The following is a 27,661-nucleotide window of genomic DNA, read 5'->3' as shown; positions in this document are numbered from 1 at the left end:
TTTTTTCTGCCTGTATTTATAACAAACATGCATCATCAATTGCCTTTCATATTATTACACAGATGCACAATCTGTACTGCGCTTTTTTATTTAGCATTTTTCAGTAAATGTGAGACACAATGAAATACAACAGAAATGTATGAGGCATAGAAAACAAAATAGCTTATTGTTTCACTGTCACATGCGGTCACATTGCCCTTTGAAGTTAAAAAGCCAATGATTTTCTTCCTTAAAAACATCCAAAGGGTATTACTGGCATCTGAAAGAGTCTTCAATGTCCAGGGGAACAGAACCTTAAAGTCCTGAATGAATATTTAAGAGTTGCAAAGACTGCTTTGACTTCCACAAATCATTACAACATCTCCAGCTAAAAGAATCTATTGAACATGCTCTCAGTTAAGACCACCTAATAGCCAGTTACTTAACATACAATCCAGTCCTCGCTTGGATACAATATAAAAACAGCTCACAAACTTGTACTTGTCATGATACGCACAGAGGATACAGAGAAATAAAGGAAACCATTCAGTGCAGAGCTAACTGAATTTACAAAGAGTACACTAACACTTCCCAAAAGAGTCTGTTGAGTGGTCAGCATTGATCTGTACATGATACACATTTGTGGCGTGGCCACTTGTGGAACCCTGTAAGTTTAGTTCCCAAACCCATAGAGTCTCATCAAACAAATGCTTAGAGCTAATGTTATAAGTTGCTGCAAGGTAAAAGTGTTTGTATTGAAACTTAATGAGCAATCAGTTCTTGGGAAGATATTAAAAACAAGGGCTTCAGGCTGCCGTCCAAGTGCATTCTGAATATACAGGTATCATTTTAGTGGAGGTTATGAGCTAAATGCTTTATTATTGTGAGCCTTTTGTCCTGAAGAGGAAGCGGGAGTTCAAGAAGAAGTAGAATATGAGGAATAAGGAGTGTTTTAGTGGCTTGTGGCCTGTGCAGTGCAGAGTTAGGCAGCAAATGAGAAAGTGACAGAACAGGCTGAGGGAACAATGCAGACGTGGGTCAGTCGTGGATGACGATTGGGCCTCGCATCCGTAAACTGGGGTGAGGGGGCGCCAGGACAGGCACCTGCGCTGGCCCCTGGGGGACCCTGCGCAGGCTGATCTGCTCACATGGTTGTCTACACGCTCTTCTTAACTGTGAACGGGAGAGCAGCCTTCTGGCTTTCCTGAGAGGAACAGGAAGATAAAACACAACATATCATTGTCTTTAAGAATATAATCTCACGCAATCTTTCATTTAACAATACACAATAGGTTCTTTTTTTAGGTATGATTTGTGACGGAACTGGATAAATGTATGGATTTTTACTATAATTGATATAGCAATGCAAGATATAAGAAAAAAATATTATTATTATCCCTGAAAGCTAATTTAAAAGACCTGGTAGATTACTGTATTTTTTACATTTGCTAAATAAGAGCAGCAAAATATTAGCATATTAGAATGATTTCTGAAGTATCATGTGACACTGAAGACTGGAGTAATGATCCTGAAAATTGAGTTTTGCCATCACAAGAATAAATTACATTTTATAGAAAAAAATAAACCGTTGTCTTAAATTGTAATAATATTTCACAATATTACTGTATTTTTGATCAAATGCAGCCTTAGTGGGCATAAGAGACTTCTTTCAACAACTCTTAAAAATCTCACCAAGCCAAACTTTTGAAGAGAGTAGTGTATTGATTATTAAATATTTTAAATATATGATTAATTAAAGTACAACTTTGACTGTAACGGGTCATTGCAATAATTTAGAATGTAAGTATGGAATCCCCTGTGCTGTGCAATAATTTGTGTGTGACGGTATTTCTAAAATATTGTGACAGGAAAAACACAAGAACAACTAACAAGCTTTAACATATTTTGCAAGCTTTGCAATGCAAGGGGTGAATGATCACATTTACTTGCTTATAAAATATCAAGAAAATTTAATTGAAACTGTACAGCTTTGGTTTTCCTGTCTGAACCACATAATACAATTGTGTTTACCTCGGCATGTTGCAGATACAAGAGATTGTAATTATTAAGCAAAATAACATAAATCAACATGGCTTAGTGACATAAATAATGTTCTATTCATGATCAGGTCCATATAACAAAAAGAAATGAAAGAATTGCCTGGGACTAATGTTCAAGCTAAATGAATGAGGGCAACAGGCATCCACAGGGGACAGCCCTAAGATTAGATTGGCCGTGATGAAAGAACCGTTAACTGAGTCTCGAACAATAAATGAATGATGATATTCTAGAATGTACTGTGTATGTGTACTTGCATTTATAGCACATGTGTTTACTTTACAAATCACACAACATTAACACAAATACACGTATGCATTCATTACCACCACAGAGCCTTGATATAACTATGATTAGGTTGTATGCGTTTCCACTGATGGATTTGATTCGTTCTTTTGCAAATCAACGGCAAACCTTTAATGCTACAAATAGTCCAGAATGAGAAACATTTAAATGTAATGTACTTACTATCTATTTTAACATCAACTCAAGCATCAGAGTACCATTTCAGCCAGAGAGACTCCTGCCAGTCTGGTCTAAACCAGGCTGAGCCCCAGACCAGATCCCATTTGTCCCTGGGTCTCTTGCCTAGTTAAAAGCTAATCTTTCAAAGCAGGGGCGCTAAATTTAGCCTAGAATCCGCTCCAGTGCTGGAGGCCATAGGGAGCTGTGCAAGTCATAGCTCATATGGATGTGGCTGTAGTGGAGAGGCATTTTTCTTCAAGCTCCAGCTCACACCTACTTCTTAATGCCAAAGATATTAAAACCATACCCCTTGCTGCTGTGGGGGAACTATTATGACTATCTGACTTCTGTCTGTCTGATCTACATTAAGCATAAAAACACATTTTGCAGGTTGAGGTGTCAAAAGCCACCAGAAAGGTGTTAATCGAGTGTCTCATTCGGTCATACATTTAATACATTTTGCAAGACTCCACAGGTAATGTGGTTTAGGTTTTGTGTACGGTGAGTGCGATCTTACCATGTTCAGGTGTCTAACAGCTGCAGCAACAAAACGAGACAAGCAAAGAGTCACTAAAAAAATAGTCAAAAACATTTTGATCCATGAAACAACAGGGCAAATCATGTGTCCAATTCCCCCTGCTCCAAATAACATCTTCATTTGCAATTCATTTGAACTTTAGCTTAATTTATATCTAACTAGAGAACTTAAGAAAAATTTCACATCCAGCCTACTGTAAACTGCAAACAGGGATTTCATTAGCATTGTGGATGTGTCAAATTCATGCAGTCTTATATGTTTGGTAAAGTGAGCCATTGATGTCTGCAGCTTCTAATCCTTTCATACTGCATTTCAGTTGACTGAGAATTAACAGCAAATAACAAGTTAATCTTTTCATCATATTACTGCAAAATGATGGAGGATGGCTGTGGAGAGCATCTCCAGTCTAAATAACACTGCCGAACAATTCTACTGATAAATGTTGCTAAGACTCTACATTGTTATAAGGAAATAATAAAGTGCATTCACAAAGGTCTGCATAACTCTGAAAGGAAGTGAGACAAGTACACTGGAGATCAAAAGTTTGGACACAACTACTCATTTTTGATCATTTTATAAACAAAACTAAATTAAAAACTAAAAAGCAAAGCAAAACAATAAATAATAAATAAATAAAACAAGATTAAAAAATGATGCTATTTTCAAGCATTTAAGGATAAAAGGTTTTAGGATCATGCGAATCTTAAAAATAAATAATAAAAAATAGAAAAATATATATAAAAACATTTTGTGTGTTCAAACTTTTGACCGGTAGTGTGTGTGTTTGTGAAGTGTTGGGTTACCTGTGGAGTCTCATCTCTCTGGATTAATACTAACCTCAATCTGCATCAAAAATCATACTTTTTTTGTTGTTGTTTCTCCATGCCACCACAGATTAATGGCATCATGGGTATTGTTAATTATAGGATCTTTGTTATTGAAAAATTGTCCCTGACATCCGAGATTGACTCGCCCATTTCCTACACTGACAACTCCAGCTTAGACCCTCTCACCCGCCACTCTCACTGGGTATGACCAATGCAGTAATTACACATGTGCCAATCCTTGTCACCAAGATCAGTCACTCTTAGGTGAAGGTTGAATCAAAATGATGGAAACTTAATCAGATGTGTCATGCCATCTCAGGGGATAATCTCTGCAGGTGCCAATCATGGAAGAACAAGGTAAGGACTGCTTTTTGACATGGAGTGTGTCTGCCCTGCTGTTTTCTATTAAATTTATTTTAGGTTATGTACAGGCCTAACCGAATAAGCTAACCAAACCTAACCAAATGAGTGTGCACAAAAGTGTATTTCAGTGTCCCAGTTTGGGTTTTTGAGCAGTGCGATGCCATGGGAAATACTGCCAAAATGGATAGCGAGGTCAGTTTGCACACCTCGTCTCTCGGGAAACCAGGAAGAAGCTGTCATCGGGAGCATCGATCCAGTTGGGTCGTCTCTTGCGGAGCATCAGGCCACTGCCACGAAGGTTGGAGGCACCAGTGCTGCTTCCATTATGCTGCTAAAAGAGGGAAGGAGATGGGAATCTCAAAAATATTTCAAAATACTTCTGACCGTTGATGCACTTTTGCAAAACTCTTGCAAAAGAGTTACTGACTGTATGCCCTCAGAGGACTTTAGTATTCATTTTATAGTGAGCATAAAACGTTTGATAGATGCCTAGAAGCTCAGGAGTCTCAAATGCAATAAATAAAAAAATATTTAAAAAACATAAGATGGAAGAGCACCTTATAATTCAAAAAATAATAATAATCACATATATATATAATTATACGTTGCTATACGTTGACTGTTTTTTGTTTTGAAATTGATTATTTTTCTTAGTTAAAGGTAAAATAAACAATTAAGATAATTATAGTAAAATTGTTTAATCAATATTTAATGTTTGCAATTTTATATATATATATATTTTTTGCATTTATTTATCTGTTTAAGTAGTCATGTAGTAAACAAAATAATTTACCGATGCCTGGTTATTATTATAACCTTGTTGGTGTTTCTCACTAACTTAGTTACTCCCCAAAGTACAGACTTGTAATAACTTTTAAATCACAAGAAGCTCACACACACAAGTCCTAATAAAAAAGCAATTTTCTTATATTGGTGTCCTAGCTTGAAACTCAACCTGGGATCTATAAATTTGTTTGGTCCCACAAGATGCAAATAATATGTATAGTGATAAACAATAAAGCAACCTTTAATCTCCTTCAGTTTTAGAAATGACAGGGCAAAAATGAGGTGAAGATCCGTCCACTATATTTACATTATTCATCTCATGGATGAACAGTGAGTGCCTTTGTGTTTGTTTGCTGTCTCTCACTTCTCATTTCCATTTCACCCAGCCGCAATAATCTGTGGGAAACCTCTGAGGCTGGAGATTGAAGCTGTCACTTGAACCAATTCACAGCATCAACAGTATCTGCATTTGAATATGTTATAAGATAGAATCGCTCACTCTCAGCAACACAAATGCTAGAAAGTCATTGTCTTCTAGTCCTGATGAAAACACACTGATAATATATGAGACCTTGCTGCTTTAGTCTAAACCAGTGATATCAGTGTATCAAGTCATTCTTACTTACCAGAATGGGTCCCACAATATGGGCTGGATTTTCTATGACAAGAAAAGAGGTGTGTAAGAAATTAGCACATTTTAATGACATCCATTTTTGACATCTATACCATTGCACAAAAGGTTCTTTAGATTATTAACATGTTTTTCACACTTAAAAAAAAAAATGTTATTTTAAGAACTTTTCACAGGTTCGAGGAACCAAAAAGCACTGCAAAAGCCTCTTTTTGGAACCTTTATTTTTTTAAAAGTGAATAGAGCTGTAATGTTCTTTGGAGAACCTAAAAAGGTTCTTCAATCTCTTCTATAGCATCACTGACAAACCCCCTTTTTGGAACCATTGTTTGTGTATTTTAACTGTAAACCCACCTTGTCCTGGAGCACTGGCTCTCCTCTCTGCAGATTCAACCCTGCTGTGGTGATGATAGCTCCGTTTTCCCAACATACCATGTGGGCCATGGCTGGGAAGAGAGGAAAGTAGGCGTCGTGGGGGCTGCACCTGTAGGCCAGGGGTGCGATGAGGCCGTTGAACATGGGTTGCTGGACGAGTCTCTGAAATGACAGAATATTCAGTGTGATCTGAGAGTTACAGCTCAATGGAGGCAGTTCTGATGTTGGGTGGCTTACCAAGATACTGCAAGATGCTGGTCAGGGTGCTCCTTGGGGAAGACTTGGGCTTCATAGGTCGCCCTGTCATGCCTTCTGACACCCGGATCATATCTATTCATCGACCGGCAGTACAGAACAGACAAACGGAGACAGAAGCAAGTCAAAGAGCAAGACAGAGATATTCACACTTAGACACCAACATTAGGCATTCCGAACAGCCCAGCTTGATGGATGGCGTGGTGATAAACTAACCCTGCGGTGACTAATCTTTCTGACCAGACAATGATTTTCTTGGGAGCAGCAAGCAGAGTCAAATCTCATTTACTGCTCGGTTCATTCTTTAGGCCCTAGTGAACATATTTCTTCCCGCTGAACTCCAGAGCATTGATCTGACCACAGTGAACCCATTAAAATCACTCCAACTTTCTTTGGTTCTTTTTAAAATTCATTAAAACTCTAGAGGAGTGGAAGTTGTTTAAAGCCATTCTCTTCAAGCAGTTCTTCTTGTTGACTTGGCAAACCTGGAGAGAAGCTTGAAGATGTACCGATATAACTTCAATTCATTACCTCTTCAACAATATCTCGAATGCGGAGAAAAAACATTGCTGAACTGGGTGATGCATTATCTACTGACACAAAATCCATTGAACTGAATGAACCTGTGCCTTTGGGGAAGTGCTAAAATAGCAGTTCTCTGACTTTCATGTGTGTAACAAACTGTTTTCTTCACCTTTGAATCCTCATGGTTGGCAATGTGTTTTATTAAACTCTCATGATTCATAGCGTCATTTCGTATGCCACATTTCGATGCACTAAACCGGATTATTCCATGATTTACATGCACAATCTCTGATGGGCAGGCAAGATGTTGAACATAACCTTGTTAGCCAGCATGTTGAATGAGGTTGGAAAGAGGAAAACAAATGCAATGTTGCATTCACAGCGTCTTCTTATGAGTGTGCGTGAAGGCAAGAGCCAATGGAGCTCATGCTGTCGGAGATTTCACATGATTGCTGCTCTACTTGGCCTGTCGGTGTGCGTGCAACAGAGTGATGGACAGGTACACAAGACACATGAAACTACAAGGACTCAGATAGGATGGTTTCAGCCATGGTTTTATTTGTGTTTTGGTTGCCCACAAGACATTCACACAAAGAAAAATAAAAGAGAGAGACAAACCAAAGAGCATGCAGCCCCCACCCGGGTCCTTCGTGCTTCAGGACACATGTCAGAACAACTTCTTATGGCTGGGGATACATACAGACGTGTTTGGGGTAGAGACAGAGGTGGAATGGAAGCATCACATGATGGGAGTGGGGGCAATGCAAAACAGAGTAGAAAAAGCTCTGATTGGATAGATGCAGAGCAGGTGATTGGAATCGACTCCCTGTAAAAGTGACCTATTTACAAGTGCCTGTCAAGAGGAAACAGCTGGCTTTATAGCAAAGCCTAGCTACAATGATCTGTAACCTCATCTTTGGGCTTGTTTAAAACGGTGTTGCATATTTGGGGGTTTTGAGTTTGTGATGTATTTGAAAAATGACGGCAAAAAATGAGATGCATCTTTCCCTTTCATTCCAACTCAGTGTTTCATTAATTATCACATGCACTCTATGACAAATAATAAACCAGAAATCATTTAAGAACCCCAAAAATCTTAAATTATTGCCATCGTTGCAGATCCTTCCCTTTAAAACTGCTGGTCTAGGGCCATTTCTCTTTTCTGTGCCAACGTTAACACTTCCCAAGACACAAAGTGCTAATTAATTACTGCTATTGACCAACTTCCTCAGCATTTTAAATTGGGCTTTTGACAAATTACAGACTAGTGTGCAAACTCTTAAGAGAACAAACTTCAGCTCTTAAATATCAGAATAACAAACACATTAGGGAATTTTTGTCTACCCTTGTTCCAACTGCATGACTCAATATTTCGTAAACAACGCTTTCCAACTTATTGAACATCTAATTAATTAGATCATAAACTGCACCAAAAATGAGACTGATAGTCCATCATCCTTGCATTACTGAAAAGCACAACAGAAGAATTACTTTAACAACACTTCATCATCTCATTACATACATGCATGCCTCTGAACTGCATGTCAACGTTAGCTACCAAATGATTGATCGGTTGCACACGTAATAGCAATTCATTTAGCTATTCCACATAATACCTCATGAAATATTGTTTTGTATAGCAGTCTGCTACAATAAAATAAAGACATACTCTACTCTTAGAGACATCTAATGTTGTCTGTATAATCAGTGATGAAACTGTATTCAGAGGCAGCTCAGTGGTAGCGACAAAAATTAAAGTCGAGGCATTAACACATACACTGACAATCCAGACTCAGAAGGTACATACTTCCTTAAATTTTCCTGACAGGGAAAGTATTTCAACTATAAATCTTGGCACGCACCACTATGATTTTTTTTTTTCTGTTGATGTAATTAACCCTAATAATTCATTTGATCTCAGTTAAAAAATAAAATCCTATTGTACATTTTATAATGGGTCAATAAAAATTAAAATTTAAAAAAGCCAAAAGCTTTAAGTAAAACATTTACATGTTGAATGAGTGCAGTACTTAGTACTAACTGTACTATGTTTAAGTTTGATCAAGCAGTTTTGGGTATAATTTTTTGAAAATTAAAATTAAAGAAAGATCCCAGATTGACATTAGAGGGTGTTTGTTCCGTGCAAAAGCAAAGAGATCCTTCTGCTTAAACCAACTGTACTGAGAACGTCCCAACACCACAAACTAGTGTCATTCACTCTTGACTTTAAAAGCCATAAAAGGTTTTTTTGTCCAGTCTAAGAGTGACTATTCACAAATGTACAGTATTTACACACAAAATATGTATACGTTTTTGACTTTACTCACTTAAATCCCATATTCTGCAAATCCAACTCTGAGACCAAATTTATAGTCCTAAAATCCTCTGAAAATATACCTAGAATACACACAAATATATCCCATTTCCTTTCAATAGTGGTGGCAACTGCATTAAAACACTATAAGAGGAGTGGCGGAAATTAGATTTAGAGAAAAAGGATGCAAAACCAAAACAGCTCATAAGGAGACCTTCAGCAAAAAAACAAACAAAACTATAACTTTAAACCAGTACCCTTAGTCAATTTAGTACATCAGTGTGCAAATATAGCTTTCCTTAGGCAAAGTCTTTCAAGTCTCTCATTGAAGCTTTTAATAAATATAAGGCTCAGACTATGATATGCATTTCAAGTAAAATAACAATGTACGATGAATCAGGCATAATAGGGCATCTTCTAAGTCTTTGTGTGTGTGATGTGTGCATACAAAACTCTCTTCAACAAACTGAGAGAAGTGCTAAAAAATGTGCTTATGTTCAATTTAAACATCATAAAACCCTTTACCCAAGTCAACAAGTGTGAGGGGGAGGGAATTAAATTTGAAATGAAAAGATGATTGTAACACAAAATATGGAGGACAGGCAGTCTTTATTGGAAATGGGGTGGGGAGAATACAAAAACCAAAAATATAATAAAATATAACAATAATTATAATAATAATAATAATAATAAAAACAGTTCAAGACAGAAGATGGAGGGGAGGAATGACAGCAAGATGTGGACAGGTGTGGTCGGGGAACAGAGCGGGTGGGTGGTTGTGTGTGTTTGCACTCGAGGCTGAAGTTAGGAATTTAAAGAGCTCTTACACTCCGCCTTTATGGCACCACAGTTAATGGGCACAAATGGGCGGCGCGCGGCCCGACGCAGCCTGATGAGATCGCGGCACATGTGACGCGCCAGCTTGGTGAGGCGTGTGGCCTGCAGGAGGAACGCCTGCTTAGTCTTCATGGAGGATTTGGGGCTGCCGCTGTTCCTTATCGGAACCATGTGGGAAGACTGACGGGCACCATGGCCACGAGAACGCAACTCCTAAGGAGAGACAGACAATGAAAGAAATGAAGGATTAATATAAAAAAAACAATCAAAATAAAGAGGTACGGCGGGAAAACAGCCAGAGAATACCATGCCTTTCTTAAAGTTTTGAGACCTGATGTCTCCTTGACCACTGTTCATTCGCATCCAGGATAAATGGTTTGTGCCAATCACAATGTGTTTTTACTGTAAAATTTTGACTCTCAAAATTACATTTTTATAAATTATATTGGTACTATCATAACACTTTTCAATACAGCTCTATATATATATTAACATTAGCTAATCCAATAGATAAAATATGCAGGGAATGAAAAATATTTTTATTTTCAAAGCATTTAATTTAGGTTGATGTTTGTTTCTATTAATTTATTTTTAACAATGCATAATTTAATATATTATGAACAAGAATTAAATACTGAACAACTGTAGAATTTCTTATTGTAAATGTTGAAAACAGTAATGTGAAATTTTAAGTAGTCTTTTACGAATAGAAAGTTTAGGTACTGGGTAGGATTAAGGATGGAGAATATGGTCATGCAGAACATGTGCATTCTATACTAATAAACATCCAATATGTAAATAATAAGCAACTAGTTAACAGTGAGAATTGCTCCCTATATAAAAGTGTTACAGAGAGTTCAAAAGAAGAGCATTTTTTCAAATAACAGTGATTTTATAAATGTCTACTGTCACTTTAGATCAATTTAATGCATCTTTGTGGAATTAAATAATTCATTTAAAAAAAAAAAAAGTGCGTCAATGCAGATCCACAGTGTCAAAATAGTACTTGCATTGGGTGCAGGGCTTGGAGGCGTTTTTTCCTCTGCCCCCTCAGCTCTGCTTGGCATCTTCAGGCCACCATACTTTTTCCAATACATCCAACAGGACACACAAAGGCGACACTGCATGTTAGGAGGACCCCACGAGTACCACTGAGCAGACTGTACGGCTGTAAACAGAGAAGAATAAATGAATGACCCAGAAGTGCACTACAAGGTCTAATTATGCCTGATGTGTCATATTATTGTTCAGGAAAATCTCTTTCCTATTCAATTAATTCTGTATAACTAAGTCTGTCTAATGAAACACTCAGCCTTCATGAAAACGTAATTGCAAACTAAAGAGAAATATAAAGCAATGTCCTACAACACAATGACAGAATTATGCGTTGAGAGGAATAAAATTCCCTTTATGCTCCCCACTGTGAGTTCATTACAAAAAAGCAATATTGATCCAGACTAATCATTGCTGATCACATTTTTGATTTTGATGTGGCAGCTTTGACTGATCTGATTGGAAGATAAAAGGGTGAAAATGCAGTATCCAGTCCAATTGATTACAGGAGGTGTGACGTGTCCTCTGGGTGAAGCAGCGAAATTGATTGGATGGCTGTGTTGACTCTAATAAGGCGAAGAGGGTCTTTACTCACCAAAACAGCTCTCACATGCGCGGCCGCCTCCGGCTGTGTGGAAACTGCCTGTGCCTGCTGCACCGTTCACAGTAGCCATTTTGCCGTTACTGACGGAGATCTGGTTAGGATTGGGTTTGTTGCTGTGAGGCAAAAAGCAAATTAGATTTCACAATATAATCTTTTACAGGAGGGTTTACAGGAGGGGTCACTGGAGATGCAGCTGAGACTGATCCGAATATAAAAGGCCATCTGAATCATGTGATTGGTGTACAGATTTTGGAAAAGCTGATATTGAACAGATGCTAAAACTCACTATGTGGGGATGTAGACTTGCTTCAGTTTGCTTTCTGCTTCAGATGCCTTCAGTCGTTTCTGTACAAAATGATAATATTAAACTTTAAGCGAGATCAAAGACAGTCAGAGCAAACAGAGAGAGATTTACAGAATTCAAGTTAATTTAAGTATAGCTTAACTTATTCAACTATTTATACTAAAACGCTGCTCACCTGCTGAACATATCTGTCTGTGGTTTTCCACATGTAATAATACTCAATGATGCTGGTCAGCGACTTCCAAGGAAGCTGAAATAAAACACAGGTTAAGACGTCAAAAATCAGTGTCTCAATGAAGATACAGCTCTTGTCTTCATTCTTTAAGGGGTCAGAATTTATGGAATATTTATTCTGAGCATGATATGTCTAGAATCACATGCAGACGCACATGATTATTCATGAGCAACTGCTGAGTGCAAGGAAACGTGCATGAAACAGGTGCAAAGAATTTAAAAAATCTTAATATAAAGCTGGCCCGGCCCCCACTTTTGGCCCGCATCTAAGCGAGGGTGAGCAGAGTATAAAAATGAACACAGAGGTGTTCTGTGCTGACAGCTGGTGTTATGAAGAACATTTAGACTAACATCCTGAGGTGCTGCTATGTATTTTTAGTGGCTGGTTTCTTTGCCTTTCTTTCGGTTTTTGAACCCGGTAAGGAATAAGGATGGAAATCATTAGATTACAGTTCTTCTCCATGAATCCATGATTTACAATCTTCTTAACTGTTATGATTAACTGCTTATACAAGTGCATCTCAATAAATTAGAATGTCATGGAAAAGTTCATTTATTTCAGTAACTCAACTCAAATTGTGAAACTCGTGTATTAAATAAATTCAGTGCACACAGACTGAAGTAGTTGAAGTCTTTGGTTCTTTTAATTGTGATGATTTTGGCTCACATTTAACAAAAACCCACCAATTCACTATCTCAAAAAATTAGAATATGGTGACATGCCAATCAACTAATAAAAACAAAACACATACAAAGTAATCCCCAGCCTTCAAAATGGTCTCTCAGTTTGGTTCACACAATCATGGGGAAGACTGCTGCTCTGACAGTTGTCCAGAAGACAATCATTGACACCCTTCACAAGGAGGGTAAGCCACAAACATTCATTGCCAAAGAAGCTGGCTGTTCACAGAGTGCTGTATCCAAGCATGTTAACAGAAAGTTGAGTGGAAGGAAAAAGTGCGGAAGAAAAAGATGCACAACCAACCGAGAGAACCGCAGCCTTATGAGGATTGTCAAGCAAAATCGATACAAGAATTTGAGTGAACTTCACAAGGAATGGACTGAGGCTGGGGTCAAGGCATCAAGAGCAACCACACACAGACGTATCAAGGAATTTGGCTACACTCGTCGTATTCCTCTTGTTAAGATACGACCTGAACCACAGACCTGGGCTAAGGAGAAGAAGAACTGGACTGTTGCCCAGTGGTCCAAAGTCCTCTTTTCAGATGAGAGCAAGTTTTGTATTTCATTTGGAAACCAAGGTCCTAGAGTCTGGAGGAAGGGTGGAGAAGCTCATAGCCCAAGTTGCTTGAAGTCCAGTGTTAAGTTTCCACAGTCTGTGATGATTTGGGGTGCAATGTCATCTGCTGGTGTTGGTCCATTGTGTTTTTTGAAAACCAAAGTCACTGCACCCGTTTACCAAGAAATTTTGGAGCACTTCATGCTTCCTTCTGCTGACCAGCTTTTTGAAGATGCTGATTTCACACCTGCCCACACTGCCAAAAGCACCAAAAGTTGGTTAAATGACCATGGTGTCGGTGTGCTTGACTGGCCAGCAAACTCACCAGACCAGAGAATCTATGGGGTATTGTTAAGAGGAAAATGAGAAATAAGAGACCAAAAAATGCAGATGAGCTGAAGGCCACTGTCAAAGAAACCTAGACTTCCATACCACCTCAGCAGTGCCACAAACTGATCACCTCCATGCGACGCCGAATTGAGGCAGTAATTAAAGCAAAAGGAGCACCTACCAAGTATTGAGTACATGTTCAGTAAATGAACATACTTTCCAGAAGGCCAACAATTCACATTTTTTTTTTTTTTTTTGGTCTTATGAAGTATTCTAAATTTTTGAGATAGTGAATTGGTGGATTTTTGTCAAATGTGAGCAAAATCATTACAATTAAAAGAACCAAAGATTTAAACTACTTTAGTCTGGGTGCACTGAATTTATTTAATACATGAGTTTCACAATTTGAGTTAAATTACTGAAAAAAATTAACTTTTCCATGACATTCTAATTTATTGAGATGCACCTGTACAGTTAAAATCATGCTTTAACCAAATAAAATAAGGTTTTATAAAACAATGAGAAATAACATTACAAACATGCTTAACTGAAAAATTAAGGGAGAAACATGGCCCTTTTAATGCAATTCTTTTTTTTTATCTTTAGTAATTTCCCTCATTCTGTATGTGTGGCAACATGCACTTTGCCAAGGTGTTAAACATGTAATGTATCGTTATGATAGCTTATTACTACAGTTTAACACAATTTCATGAATAATTATAACAATTAGACCACTTGAAATTGAATGTCAAAAACTCTGCAAAAACTACATGTACAGAATGAACGCAGAATCAGCCAGACAAGCTCAATTAGATATTTGAACCCTGCATGTTTTAAATCCTCCTCTTCTATCTATTAATCACAGCACAAATCAATCACTATCGATTACTGCTTGAAGACCGAAAGGGAAACAAAAAGTAAGAGAAAACCAGTGCACCATTTAAACCACCCCACCAAGTCAATCTCTATGGGACTACTTGGTGTTCTTGAACAAGTGATTCTTATTGTGTGCTACAAAGTGGCTCAGTAGAAGTGCAGTTCTTCTTCATTCCATTTTGTGAAATGAAGCCACAGAGTAAAGAAATCCCATTTCTCAGAGCAATAGAAAACAGCTTTTCCTTGTATTCACACCCCAACACCAAAGCTCTCACTCCAGCCCCTACACAAATAAGTACCCTTGTCTCTAAATGAACAGATCAAATGTGCTCCGTTAGGTCAAGAAGCAACAACATGCTCCAAATCAAACCCTTTCAACTGGTCCAATCTTCCCATCTCTCAGCCTCACATCAACTCATCTCTCCTTCTACTCTTTCATCCCTTCATCTGAAGTGTCATTCTCTGCTTTGCTCGTCTAAATTGTGATTTCTGTTTTTTCAACAGTACCACATATAACAATCCATTTTAAACTGTTCTTCTTTTCCCCTATAGCACCTTTAAAGACATCCATCTGCTAGGGGTGAGAATCTTGAGGGATCTCCAGATTGAATTCCAAAATTATTCTTGACGTCGTTAATCTTTAGTAGCCAAGTAGCACATGGCAAAATTGAGTGTAAACATTCCACATAAAAGTACTAAAATATGTCTGCGCTGACATGTATACGATCATATCAAGAATATATTTTGCTGTTGTCAGTCAATGTGCATTTACTACTGCAGTGCATGAAAACTTATATATTGAGTAAATAATAAATTAAGAAAAGTATGATATATTGTGTCCTGCGAAGTGACTGAATAAAAATAAATAAAAAGAAGAAGTATTTTCAAGAGTTCAAGATTTTGCCCACTGCATTACTCTCATCTGTAATGTTTTGTCCAGAGTGCACTTCTGTTCAAAAGTTTGGCGCAAGTTTGATTTTTTTTTCCTTTTATAGAAATTAATACTTTAAGCAAGGAAGCATAAAATTGATCAATAGTGAAAGAAAAGACATTTACATTGTTACACAAGATTTCTATTTCAAACAAATGCTGTTCTTTTGAACTTTCTTTTCTTCAAAGAATTCTGAAAAAAATATCACCGTTTCCACAAAAACATTAAGCAGCACAAATGTTTCCAACATTGATAAGTATCTTGGGCGCTGCTATAATGGGAATAACATGACACAGGAATACATTTTAAAATGTATTTTAAATTCTAATAATATTCTACAATATTAACTTTTTGTGCTGTATTTTTGATCAAATAAATGCAGCCTCGGTGGGCATAACAGACATCTTTCAAAAACATGTGAAAAATTCTTACCAACCCCAAACTTTTGAACAATAGTGTTAATCATTTGAAAAAGAATCACAATGCATCAAATCAGTTCTTCCCCCATCCCTGCTTTCTGTGCATACTCACAAAATCTTGCCGGATATCATTGAAGTCTTTGCCGTACTTCTCCAGTGCCTCCTCAAACAAGTTTGCCTCTGACGAGCTCCACTCCTCCATCTCATCCCGGCACAGCACTGGCCCTCCTTGAGGAACAAGCACGCTAAGAGCACTGGAGACGTCATAGCCGTGCCGGTGCAGAGTGTCCATGGCATGGAATAAGAGAGTGAGACAGACAGATAGGGAGAGTTTTTTTTTTTTAACATCTCCAATGGATATATAGAGCGAGACAGAAGGTGCTGATGGGATGGGTACCAGTGTGATGTCTCGTGAGGCTGCCGCAGCACTCATGTGTAAGCTGGGCTGTCTGACGGAGCTGCTGCAGTCCAACGCTCGAGCAAAAGTACCAACCGCTCTGCGAACAGATCACCAAATTCAACATGCAAATTTAATTATGCCATCAGTTTCCTCGATGACACAGTTTCCAGTGTCTTCTTCAGCAGTGGTTCTCAACTGGCAGTTCACAACCCAAAAACAGATCTGTTCTGATGGAGTCATGGAGAGTGGGGGTGATTGGGGTTGGGGGAGAACGATGCGATTGTTCAGTGCAAATTTATCTGTAACAGCAATCTGTAACTATAAAGATTTCCAGTGAGACAAGCTCTCACTTCAATTGGGTATATTTAAATTATAATGTCCCTTTTGCTATAAAGAAACAATCTTTGGATCACCAACATGGTTTGTGCCAACTACAATGTTTTATGCAGAGAGTTATTGGCTGACAAAAGCATTATACCATTGAAACTCATAGGATATTCAGAAACCAAACAAACTGTAGAGACAAGCCAACTGAGATTTTTTTTTTTTTTTTTTTATACAACAAAATCAATATATAGTTCATAGTAATATTATTCAATTTCAGTGTTTGCCACACGCATTTACAGAATTGCAAAAACATACCGAGCAACCACAAGAAACTGGTCAATCTGTTTGTTGGTCAGCGGACACTCCGGGTCCCAAATCTTCATCTCCAGTTTGGACTGGTCTCTGTCATCAGGTTCTCCTAAAGAGAAAATTTCTTTCATCAGAGCTGGCTGTGTAAAACCAGAGGGTAAAATCTACCATCAACAGTTCTGTCAAGACAACCCAGGCAACTTGTTCCCATGGCAACGATGGGATTAACACGTTAATCAAACCTGCCATTAGGTAATGATGGAAGACAGCCTGCTTAGCAAGATCATGAAGAATGATGATGCTGAAAGGTATTATCATCATCAGTCCACCAGCCTGTCACATTTGAATGAAGAGCAAGGCACTTTATCCTACATTGTGTAAATGCTGAACTATCAATTGCTTTTAGGTGAAAAAAGTATGGAAAATGAGAAGGTCATAATATGTAGGTTCAGATCAAATGTCCTCCCTTGCCATATAGCTATCTTTTAAAAAGGTAGAACTTTGTACCCATCTTCTCAATGTAGTTGGAAAAGTTTCCTATCTTCTAAAAGTAGGAGATGTCTAAATCAACAACTGAAAAGTGCTTCCTTCACACTGTCATTGGCCTCTCATTACAGATAATGGGAGCTGTTGACGACATTTTAGTAAGTTTGTGGGAGAGGAGCGGGTCACAGATTTACACTCTTATTGGGGTCACAGACTGGCAGAAGAGCAATTTCACACTTGACCGGTGAACATGGCGATACTGTAAATGTTTTCCTTCTGATGCACCAGTGCTCACAATCCTAACTCTTAATTGTAAAACTGAGAGATTGCAACTAAGCAAACCAACCCCATGAGACCACTATTTCAAGAGCAAAAAAACTTTACAGCTTAAGCACAAAATAAATCGCCTCCCAGTCCCCAAACATAAAGATAACTTGCAAATAAAGCCATGAATCTCAATTTAAATAAATCTGAAATCCAACATCAAAGAACTAGTGGCGTCAAAAGCTAACTGTGGTGTTGCATCATGTCGCCCACATCCTGGCCAAAAAGTTGAGCTTAAACACACCACACAGACTACAGTCAACTAGCATATACATTCTGCATTTGTGTGAGAAAAAAAAAAAAAAAATCTCCATACCAGTAGGTGTCAGTAGTTTTTCTACTTGTGCACCATTTCGCTAAGCTGACCAGCACATTCAACATGCTAAATCAGCCAAAGAGCCACCAATGGTGATCTAGTCTCGCATAGCCAACCTTTCAGACTGACTGACAGACTCAGGTCTGGGAACACTGGCCACTTTGAGTGGCCAAGGACCACCAAAGAGGCCATATGACTGACAGGTAAAGCAACCAATCACGTTTCATTTTGTATTGCATCAAATTTAGAAGTGTGGAAATATCCCCACAATAACAGACCGGTGTGTAAAACTCTTGGATGTATTTTAAAGAGTGTATACTGCAAACTTTTATATTTCACATACTTTTGAAAATCCAGCATTTATTTGATCCTGATGAGCACTCATTGTCACAGTCGTAAACACAACAGCTTTCTTCTAACATGAGGGGGTTTGGCATCACGGCATCTTTGTTTCCAGGGCGAAACATTAAAGAACGTGACACGCGTCTCCGGGAAATCCCGTCGAATTCAACCAATCCGACGATGACTTTGAAACTCCTGAAGTGTTAATTTTGTGTGCCATTTGCATCAGAAGTTCAGCCAATGGTCCGAGGGTGTGCGTCTGAGCCTGAGACTAATGGGGATCCGACTAGTGCCTACAGCGCAGATCAAACAGCAAAAACGAGACCAACAGACGGTGAAAGATGCTGATTAAAAGAATACAAAAAAATTTTTTTGTGAGGGGAAACATCTCGTCATATTCTTGAAGGCTACACAGAAAAAAAAGTTAAGAACCAATTATGAATTAGTTATTGCGTTTTATGTATTACAAAATCAAGACTTCACATTGGTTTTCTTATTAGCATGAAGAACTATTATTAAAAATGGGAATAAATTATATAAGGAAAGCGAGCAAAAGAACATTCCCCATCACTGAAACGGTGCATGACTTCAGTCTAGCAAAAGTATGTACTCTAGAAAAAAAAACTCCCATTTTAATCACTGAAGCGGTCTACACTGGGAAATTAATCCCTTGCTTACATTGTAACTACATTTTGTTGTTTATGAGGAGAGAATCAGTGACAGTGCACAATTCAGTCACTGAGCGTGTGCACTGAAATAACTCTTAAATTGGCCACTGCATTTATACACTCAAAAGAATGTGAGATTGGTTAAAATGCTCAACACTGCAAGAAAAAAAAAAGTTGAAGTAATTTTTGATGCAATGTGCGCAGATCTAAATGAAATGCTGCAAATTCATTTTCACATTTCACTTTAACTGCAACCGTTGTAAGATTCAGTTCAATTGTGCAGGGTCCTCCTTATCTTGATTTGGGGGGCATTTTTGTTCATTTTGGTGGCCTTTTTGCAATTGTCTAACCCTGTCTCAGAAAACCTTTTCAAATGGACTGGCTGGGACTTTTTAAATTTGCTCCACCAGCCAAGCAAACACAATTCTGATTTATTGACTGTACTTGCACCAAAGACTCTAGTTTGAGCTTTATCACTGAGACAAAAACAGTACAGCAAAATATTCATAATATTTAAAACTAACTGACATTCATGATAAATAAAACACACTAACCTTCCTGTAGCATTTCAGGGACATCAGCCTGAAAGCGTGGACCAACACGAATCTCCCCCTTGTCAGCCAAAAGTGTCTTCTGTGTGGGGTCGTACACCAATGAGTAAAAAAACGTGTCCTGAGAAAGAAAGAAAGAGAGAGTGAAAGCAGCTTCTTAAATTAGACATCTATTCAATGTGAGATACAAAACAGCATTTAAAGAAAGAACTTGTGTACCTCTTTATCCAGGTAGGAGAGCACGGCTTCTGTCTCGTTCAGGAGGGCCACACTGCACTTTCCCCTATTTCCACCACCCCAGAAGAAAAACGATAATAAATTATTAAACACACAGCCCCATGTGTTATGTTCTGCATCCAGCTGTCTCCACAGATCCTCTAATCCACAGCACAGTAAAACGGGGGAGGAAGGGGGAGACACTAGGTGCAAGATTACAGAAGAATGTGTGAGTGTGTGATGGTGACGAGCAAAGATGAAAAGGTGAGAAAAGAGCAGATGGGTGAGAGGACTATAATAAAATTCAGGAAATTAAAGGAGAAAGGGCACCGAGAGGAAACAGATAAGAGACAGACACAGACAATGAGAAAGCTCTGAACAATAGCATGCTATTGGAAAACTAATGCTAATCACTGTGCTCCTCCGAATGAGCGTTTAACCATAAACACTGCCACATCTATATCCAACCTGCACTGTACAGAAAGCTACTGGAAAGAAAGAAAACAGACTAGCTCTATTACACTTTTATTTGAGCAGAATATCTTAGTACAAATCACTGAACGCCAACTCAGATGTTTACCGATGTTTTCAGCTCATCAGCACTTTTTCCATTATTTACAGAGAGAGAGAGCATGCCCACGGTTGCTGGGTTGGGAAGCTTAAGTAAACTACTAGGCAGAAAATGTATCAATTTATGAAAAATTGGGGTTTGGATTTGGGGATTTAAACACTTGAAATCTGGCAACCACAAAAGCATGTGGAGACTTGTTACCAATGCAAGATAACACAAATGGGAAATGTAAATTAAAAATTTTCAGGATAAATAGTCAAATATCGGAGATGATTACATTTAGTTAATTGAGAGAAGCAGAAATCTGACATTGCATTTTTGGGTGAATTATTGTTTTATTATACAATGTAGCTAACTACACTGAGTAACAATTCTTTTTTTAAAATACAGTATTTAACACACTAAATACTTTGTAAAATGTAGTGCATCAACATGTGATGTTGACATTTTAGGGAAGTGGTTCTTATCCAGTGGGCCTCATAAGTCTTAAATTTATTAAAACTTAGTTATATTAACAAATTTAATAAAGGTGTACTACATTAAAAATAAAGATGAATAACATTAAACTGACATAATATTTTTTTGTTTATTTAGAAGGCACCGATATACCGCAACTTTTTAGACAAAGTAGCTTATCACAGAATAGGTTACTGTATTTTGAAAACAACTGAGCTACCTATAAAGCCTTTAAAACATCACCAGTACTCCCCTCATTTATGATTGGTTGGAAACCAACAGATAGTCCTGCCTAGGAGACAATATTTTAACATAAAAAATTACCATTGGAAAATATAATATCAGTTACTCAAATTCAGCAGGTGCATAATTTACAATTAAGACTGACTCTTATGTATGCAGAATTTGAATTGATCTTCTTTACTGGGTGACAAAGCTTACAAAATGAATAAAACTGAACTCAATCTTGACATGTGTTCAGTTCCACACAAAATGCATTATCCCCTGTAAAGGCCAGCTAGCCCCCTACAATGACTGCTCAATATTTATGGATCACAGAAGCCAAAAGAAAAAATGAAACAAAGAAAGAAGAAAGCGAGTGACATTTCCTTTATTTGGAGGCCGATATCAATTTCAGTGTGCACAGCAGGCCTCTCCAAACCTCAGAACCACCACTAATATTTTTCATAGGAGGCTTCCCTTTGATTAGAACCACTGCCACCCGGCTCCAGGCCGCTAATGCATTTATCACCTGAATCACAGCGGGTGCTACAAAAGCCCTGGGGTGCCACAGAACAGCTAAAGAATGGATGCTGACTCACAGCCTGGTGTGGGCTGGGGTTGTGCTGTGCTATATGGGGGCTGTTATCTTACTTTAACTGCCCCCTAAAAAAATGAGAACTGAGGATTAAATGGCACGTTTTGGTCTTTCAGATATTAAGAAGCAATTGGATGTGTGGGTGGGTTTACCTGATGTGTGTGGCAGGGAGGGATTCGTACTGGCGGGAAAGGAAAAGCTCTCTGTGGCGGAGTTGATGTTTCTGTTTTTCAGGGAGTTCGGGTTCTGAGGGGCTTTCCTTCTCCTCTTCCAGGTCCTCTGTAAACAGGGAAGTACTAATTTGTCAAAGACATGGCCACACATACAGCATATAAATGAGAAACACACACATTTACTTTACAGACAGTTTGCATTAGAGGCCACATTAAAAGAGGAGAGCAACCAAATCAGCCGAATGCAAATACTTTTTGCATACACAAAGCAGATGTTAAAGAAGACGGCTTTCTTATTGTCATTTGGTGTTTAATGTGCTGTGTTGTGACCAACATAAATGATTAAAGTGTAATTTACTGCAAACTGTAGACTTTGGAGTACCATGATTTTTTTTTTTTTCATAATCGGTATTATTTATTAAAAAAAAAAAAACTGAGAAAATTAACAATAAAATCAATGATGATTAATATCTGTGGATAAAAAAAATCCAACAACATAACATACAGTACTTAGTATTAAAGACAGTAGCACCTGATATCTTTGACAGCACAGGTTAGTTGTATACTGTTAGCTATAAGCTACATTCTTCAACAATACACTTTCAATAATAATATTAAGTAGCACAACTGTTTTCAACATTGACAATAAAAAAATAATAATATTTATGATTTGAGAAGCAAATAAGCATGTGAGAATGATTTCTGAAGGATCATGTGATATATCCTGCTCCTGAACATTCAGCATTTAAAAAAAAAAAATTAAATAGAAAAATATTTCAATTGTACAAATATTTCACAATATTACTGTTTTATAGCTAGAACTATCCATTTTATAACAGTAACTGATTTTGATTTGGCACTTGTCTGAAAACTGTCGGTCGCCGGTGTTGACTAGATTGTTTTAGCTTAAAAATACATCTCTGCCGTCTAACCAGCAGTCTCTAAATGAAACTGAGACACAAAAACTATTCAGGTCGGCTTTGTTTACTTTTTTGGAAATGATACAGTATTATGCATGCATGTGAAGACTACCACATTCTGTGCTACTATTTATCAAGCCTAGTGGTGGTCTAAGACATCAAGCCTACAGATTCATCTCACTTATCCTTGTCCTACAGTCTTTCATTAAGTAAACATCGAAACACTGAGTCAAGCAAAACTGGTCATATTGTGACCAGTTCATCAAGACAAATTTGTTGAGAGCCCCTGAAACATTAGGAAAACAGAAAGCCCTGCTGCCCAATTGTGGACATCTGGTTCTGGTACTCCAGTGATTACAGCTCTCCTGCTAACTTACACAGGTTCTAGAAGACAGACGCATACGCATATAAATGAGCAATTTCAAATGACTTATCATTATCATGCTAATAACCACTCATGCATGCCACGTCACAAACCGCCCTTGGTTTCCTTGACGATAACATTCACATTGCCTTGGAAAACACTCGTGTTCACTCACTTGCGTGTTTGTCAGCCAGCTGGATGAGGCTCTGTGAGATGTCCCTTCTCCTGTAGAAACAGACCACCTTTGCCTCCACATTGCCACTTGCAGTCTGAAAGGAGCGACAAATAAGGTCACCTTGAGGAAACTTCATACAGTATCTGGGGACCGGGAACCTAACACCTCTGTTAATCAATACTGAAAAAGCTTGAACCTGAGGTTGCAGTCTATTATGTTTAATCAGCAGTGCAGTGTTGAATTTATCAACACCTGCTGTGTCTGCACTCCTCTGAGGAGTAATCGGAAAAAAAACGACAACAGCAGACAAGGTTAGAAGGAGCATGTGACAATACACACCTGATAAATACGAGTTTCAATTTGGTACTGAGTAGTTCAACAAGATAATCATAGATATAATACAACATATTTATGGCTGTCAATTAAAAATTCTAATACAGTCAGTTACAATTTATTAGGACTGGGCAGTATGACAATATGTATTATGGCAATGATACAAAATTGATTTGCTATGTTGTGTGTATTGCTGTTTGTAAAATATCTGCACAGCAAAGGACTGCTTAAAAGTTACTTAATAAAGAAACCTGTATGAAAGAGAAAATAATGTGCTTAAAAAGTTAAAAATTGTGAAAAAAGTACCCAACTGCACTTAAACTTTTGCAGTTTTAATAAGAACAGATGCATATTTAATTCATATAGTGAAGACTAAGAGGTGTTTTATTTATTTTTTTAGATTTTTTTACATATTATTATTAAATTTCTTAAGTACTCCTATCAAGTAGACCTACTGTACCTGAAATTTTTTAAAAATGTTTATCATTTATTGAATTAGTCTTAATTGTTATTTGAATCTTAGATCTTTTTTTTACTATATTGTGAAATATATAATTATCATTAGATAAAAATAAATATAATAATTAACAATGAAATGAAATAAAATAACTCATATAGTGAAATAAGATTTTAGTCATATCGGCCACCCAAAAAGATATGCATCTACTTGCATTGATCAAATAAATCAATATATGCTAAGAAATTCCCAATATGATAATTATATGATATAATAGAATTTAATGTTACTAAATTAAAATTTCAAACTGACAGCTCTTAAACAAGTATAATAAAATTCATCATGTATGCAACAAAGCCTTAATGTAAATTTGGACTGCATGAACACATATTTCTCATAAAAAAGGCTTTAAGATGCTTACTTTCTTTTCTGTACATTTGATTCTACTTATTCTCTTTAAGTATGCAATGAATATCCCAAAAGGCGTACTTTGTACTATTATATAGGACTATCAATATCTAGAAGTGATTGTGGGAGAAGGATAATGTAGACCGAATGCATCTCAGTGGCCACAGGGTGATTTTTGAATGCCAAGGCCAAAGTAGAATAACAACCTGCAAATGAACTGAATTTGCCGGACAGCTGAATCCTCTCTTTTAACAATTATGTCAAAAGATACATCATGTCACCAGAAGAAGTGAGAACTAACAGATGAGAATATTGTCTAGTGAAGCATGCTGACATTAAAGGAGTAAAAAAAAAAAAAAAAAAAAATTGCATTGTACATTATGAGTTATGATATAACAGGGGTACTTAAAATCCCTCAGTATTAAATATTTAAAGAGCTAAATCTTGTTTGAGCATAATACACACATCTTACAAAAAAATGAAAAAGATGTCAGCTTCACACCACAGCCTACTTCTCTAAGGGACCCCAGGATGCAGTCTGCTGCTTTGCGTATCTCACACAGAGACGGTTTCTCAGCAAACAAGTATTGGAGATATGATTAGACTAAAGGGAGAAGCACAAAGAAACGCAAGTAATTTGGCTTTGGGGCGAGGTGGCTGATCTTCTTGTGTCAATGTCATGACAATGTTTTGTTGACACCCTACCAGTACACCCAGTGTCCACCAACCCTCCTAGGCCTGAGGGAAATGTACCTTATTCAGCTCCTCTATCCGCCTGATCAGATAAGGGTTGCTTGAAGAATTCTCAAAGAAGACATAATCTGCAAAAGAAGATGGAAACACTGAATTAATTTGTAATCAATATAAAACCACACGTTAGGACTTGGCTGACAGTTAAATGACTTAGAAGATATACGTTACATAAAAAAGTGCAACTCATTATTGTTGGTAAATTAAAAATGGTATGTTACCTACACTGAATATGCAATCTACCACCACAACACATTTCCTAAACGTGGAAATTTGACCAAATACAGAACCTTTCATGATGTGAAACTTGATGTAGATACAGTTCAAAACAATACAGCCTAGTAGGGCCAGATTTAACTGATTACCATAATTCATTAATTTACTACATGGGAAAATTAAAATATTTATAATTACCATTTAAGATAAGAAAACCCTCACTAAAAAGTATTTTTAGGTGAATGGCCTCACCCTCACTGACTGATATAATGGTTAATGAATAAAGTTTCATAAAGTGCAAGGTATTAAAGATAAAACTACCTTTTGAATCAAGTAATATCTCCCATAGTAGTTATCTTTCGATAATGAAAGAAATTCAGAGAAGCAGTACATTTTGTATCACTCTACTTGTTCTGGTTTAATAATAATACCCTTCAACATACAGTTAGTACAAGTCTAAGACTTTAGTAATGAATTGTTTATGTTTGGTATACATATAGAAAACACTTTCTCAAAGGCAAGATCAGTGTAGAATATGCAATTGCATGCTTGTAAACAAACACTTCATTCATGCAAGCAACCGATTTGAGTCACATTCCGATACATGTATCCACGGCATAACCGAGCACACACGGGTCACATTAGAACCGTGCAATGTAATAATCTGTCACATAGACGCTCCATTCAAACGTCAGTGAATTCACTGAAAGTCTGCTGAAGCTACAAATTCATTTTCAAAGGCACTGCTTTAACGGCGCCATGAAACAATGCGCGGCGTGTATCCGGCTAATTGCACAAACAAACGACGCGACGGTTTTATATTAAAGAAGTGTTCATGATTAGACGCATGACAACAAATACCCCTCAAAATAGTGCACATTAACAATGCTTCAGCGAATCAGCGTGCAGAAGTTCAATGTGGTTTCTCTGTGGAAAACCGAGTGAGGGTTGCTGTTAAATGATAGCTCGCTTTGCTACCTTGCATGCCGAATGAGGACCCGTAACTAATGGATACGTGCCAAATGAGACAAATGATCACAAAGAAAAACATCGGCGTTAAAAATCGGTATGGCCAGGTTGCAAGCACAACTCGCTTTTTTCCTGTATGATCAAAGCCGAAAGAAACATGCTCTGTATGCGTGTTTCCGTGTGTTTTTACATATAGTAATGATTATTTGTTTATGATGTGGCTAGCTAGCAACATAGCCCGCTTGCTAATATGCTAATGCGGCTATGATAGTTTAAGAGGCCTGACCCACATCAGAACCCAAAATATTCTGCATCCACGTTCTCGCTTTCTTTTGCAAGGACACCGCACGTGTTAAGAGTTTAAAAGTGAGCGGCCGGTAGCGGCGATTCCGTTGAAATGAACCCCTGCCTCCCAGACAGGTATTGCGGTGGTGTCTGTGTTTTGACTTGCGTTAATTCAGAATATAGACGGACATACCTCCGACCCGGTACATGTTGGCCGCCATTTCTGCCCTCCCGGAGTGTTAAAAAAACCAAACCATAAACTAAAATAAAAACAAAATAAACATGTGAATCAAAAAGACATCTAAATCCCGTGACCTGTTAAAAAGCAATCTGGCTTAAGATGTTTTAAATATGGGGGATGGATCTCTGTAAGAATAGGAGATTTTTTGTAGCCCCCCTCCCGAGATTCACAGTACAATACAGTAACTCACTCACGCGCTAGAAAAGACTCGAGCGCAGCAGCTTCCTGATGATGAGAGAGGAGGAGATAAAGGGAGGGGGGGTTAATGAAGACTGTATTACACAGATCATGAGATTAAACTTGGTTAATGTGGGTCATTTTTAAATAAACATAGTTTAGCCTACATAATAATATTCGCCAATGTAAATCTTTTTACTATGGGAATTAATATCTTGAAAAGCGTTTAACTCTGGGAATCATAGCTATTCCTGATACTTTTAAAAATATATTTAAGATAATAAGGTAAAAGACAAATGTAAGATCGTTTCAGTAACGAATCAGTGCGTGAGTGACCTGTTCGAATCATTAAGACTGAATTGATTCACGAACCGATTCAGACCTGGTTGGAATGATTCGGATCAGATTAATTCGCACTCTAATTCATTAATTAAAAAAGAAATGTATATTAAACTTTGGTAATGTA

At 37.5% G+C, this 27,661-nt stretch overlaps 1 protein-coding gene across 8 annotated transcripts; it reads right to left on the bottom strand.

The window, feature by feature from the left end:
- Positions 1-72: 72 nt before the first annotated feature.
- Positions 73-27,282, bottom strand: LOC109062267 (metastasis-associated protein MTA3-like). Of its 8 annotated transcripts, none has more exons than XM_042767669.1 (20): positions 27,213-27,282; positions 26,971-27,037; positions 25,311-25,378; positions 23,360-23,453; positions 21,880-22,006; positions 19,887-19,950; positions 19,671-19,788; positions 16,987-17,089; positions 16,342-16,441; positions 16,057-16,245; positions 12,090-12,164; positions 11,897-11,955; positions 11,602-11,723; positions 10,964-11,121; positions 9,944-10,166; positions 6,260-6,352; positions 6,002-6,184; positions 5,643-5,674; positions 4,437-4,561; positions 73-1,183 (listed from the first exon to the last, which is right to left on the bottom strand). In XM_042767669.1, exons 2-20 carry the CDS (start codon positions 26,996-26,998, stop codon positions 1,018-1,020), a joined length of 2,127 nt encoding a protein of 708 aa, XP_042623603.1. In that variant the 5' UTR covers positions 26,999-27,037; positions 27,213-27,282; the 3' UTR covers positions 73-1,017. The 8 variants fall into 8 exon arrangements, with proteins under 8 accessions (XP_042623603.1, XP_042623605.1, XP_042623606.1 ...); XM_042767671.1 differs by lacking the exons at positions 26,971-27,037; positions 27,213-27,282 and adding exons at positions 3,020-3,039; positions 26,502-26,760; XM_042767672.1 differs by lacking the exons at positions 26,971-27,037; positions 27,213-27,282 and adding exons at positions 3,020-3,039; positions 26,502-26,760 and having other exon boundaries at positions 4,437-4,558.
- Between the last annotated feature and the right edge of the window lie 379 nt (positions 27,283-27,661).

This window comes from Cyprinus carpio, chromosome A12, assembly GCF_018340385.1.
Source record: "Cyprinus carpio isolate SPL01 chromosome A12, ASM1834038v1, whole genome shotgun sequence".
NCBI lineage: Eukaryota > Metazoa > Chordata > Actinopteri > Cypriniformes > Cyprinidae > Cyprinus > Cyprinus carpio.
This window is presented reverse-complemented; position numbering and strand designations above follow the sequence as displayed.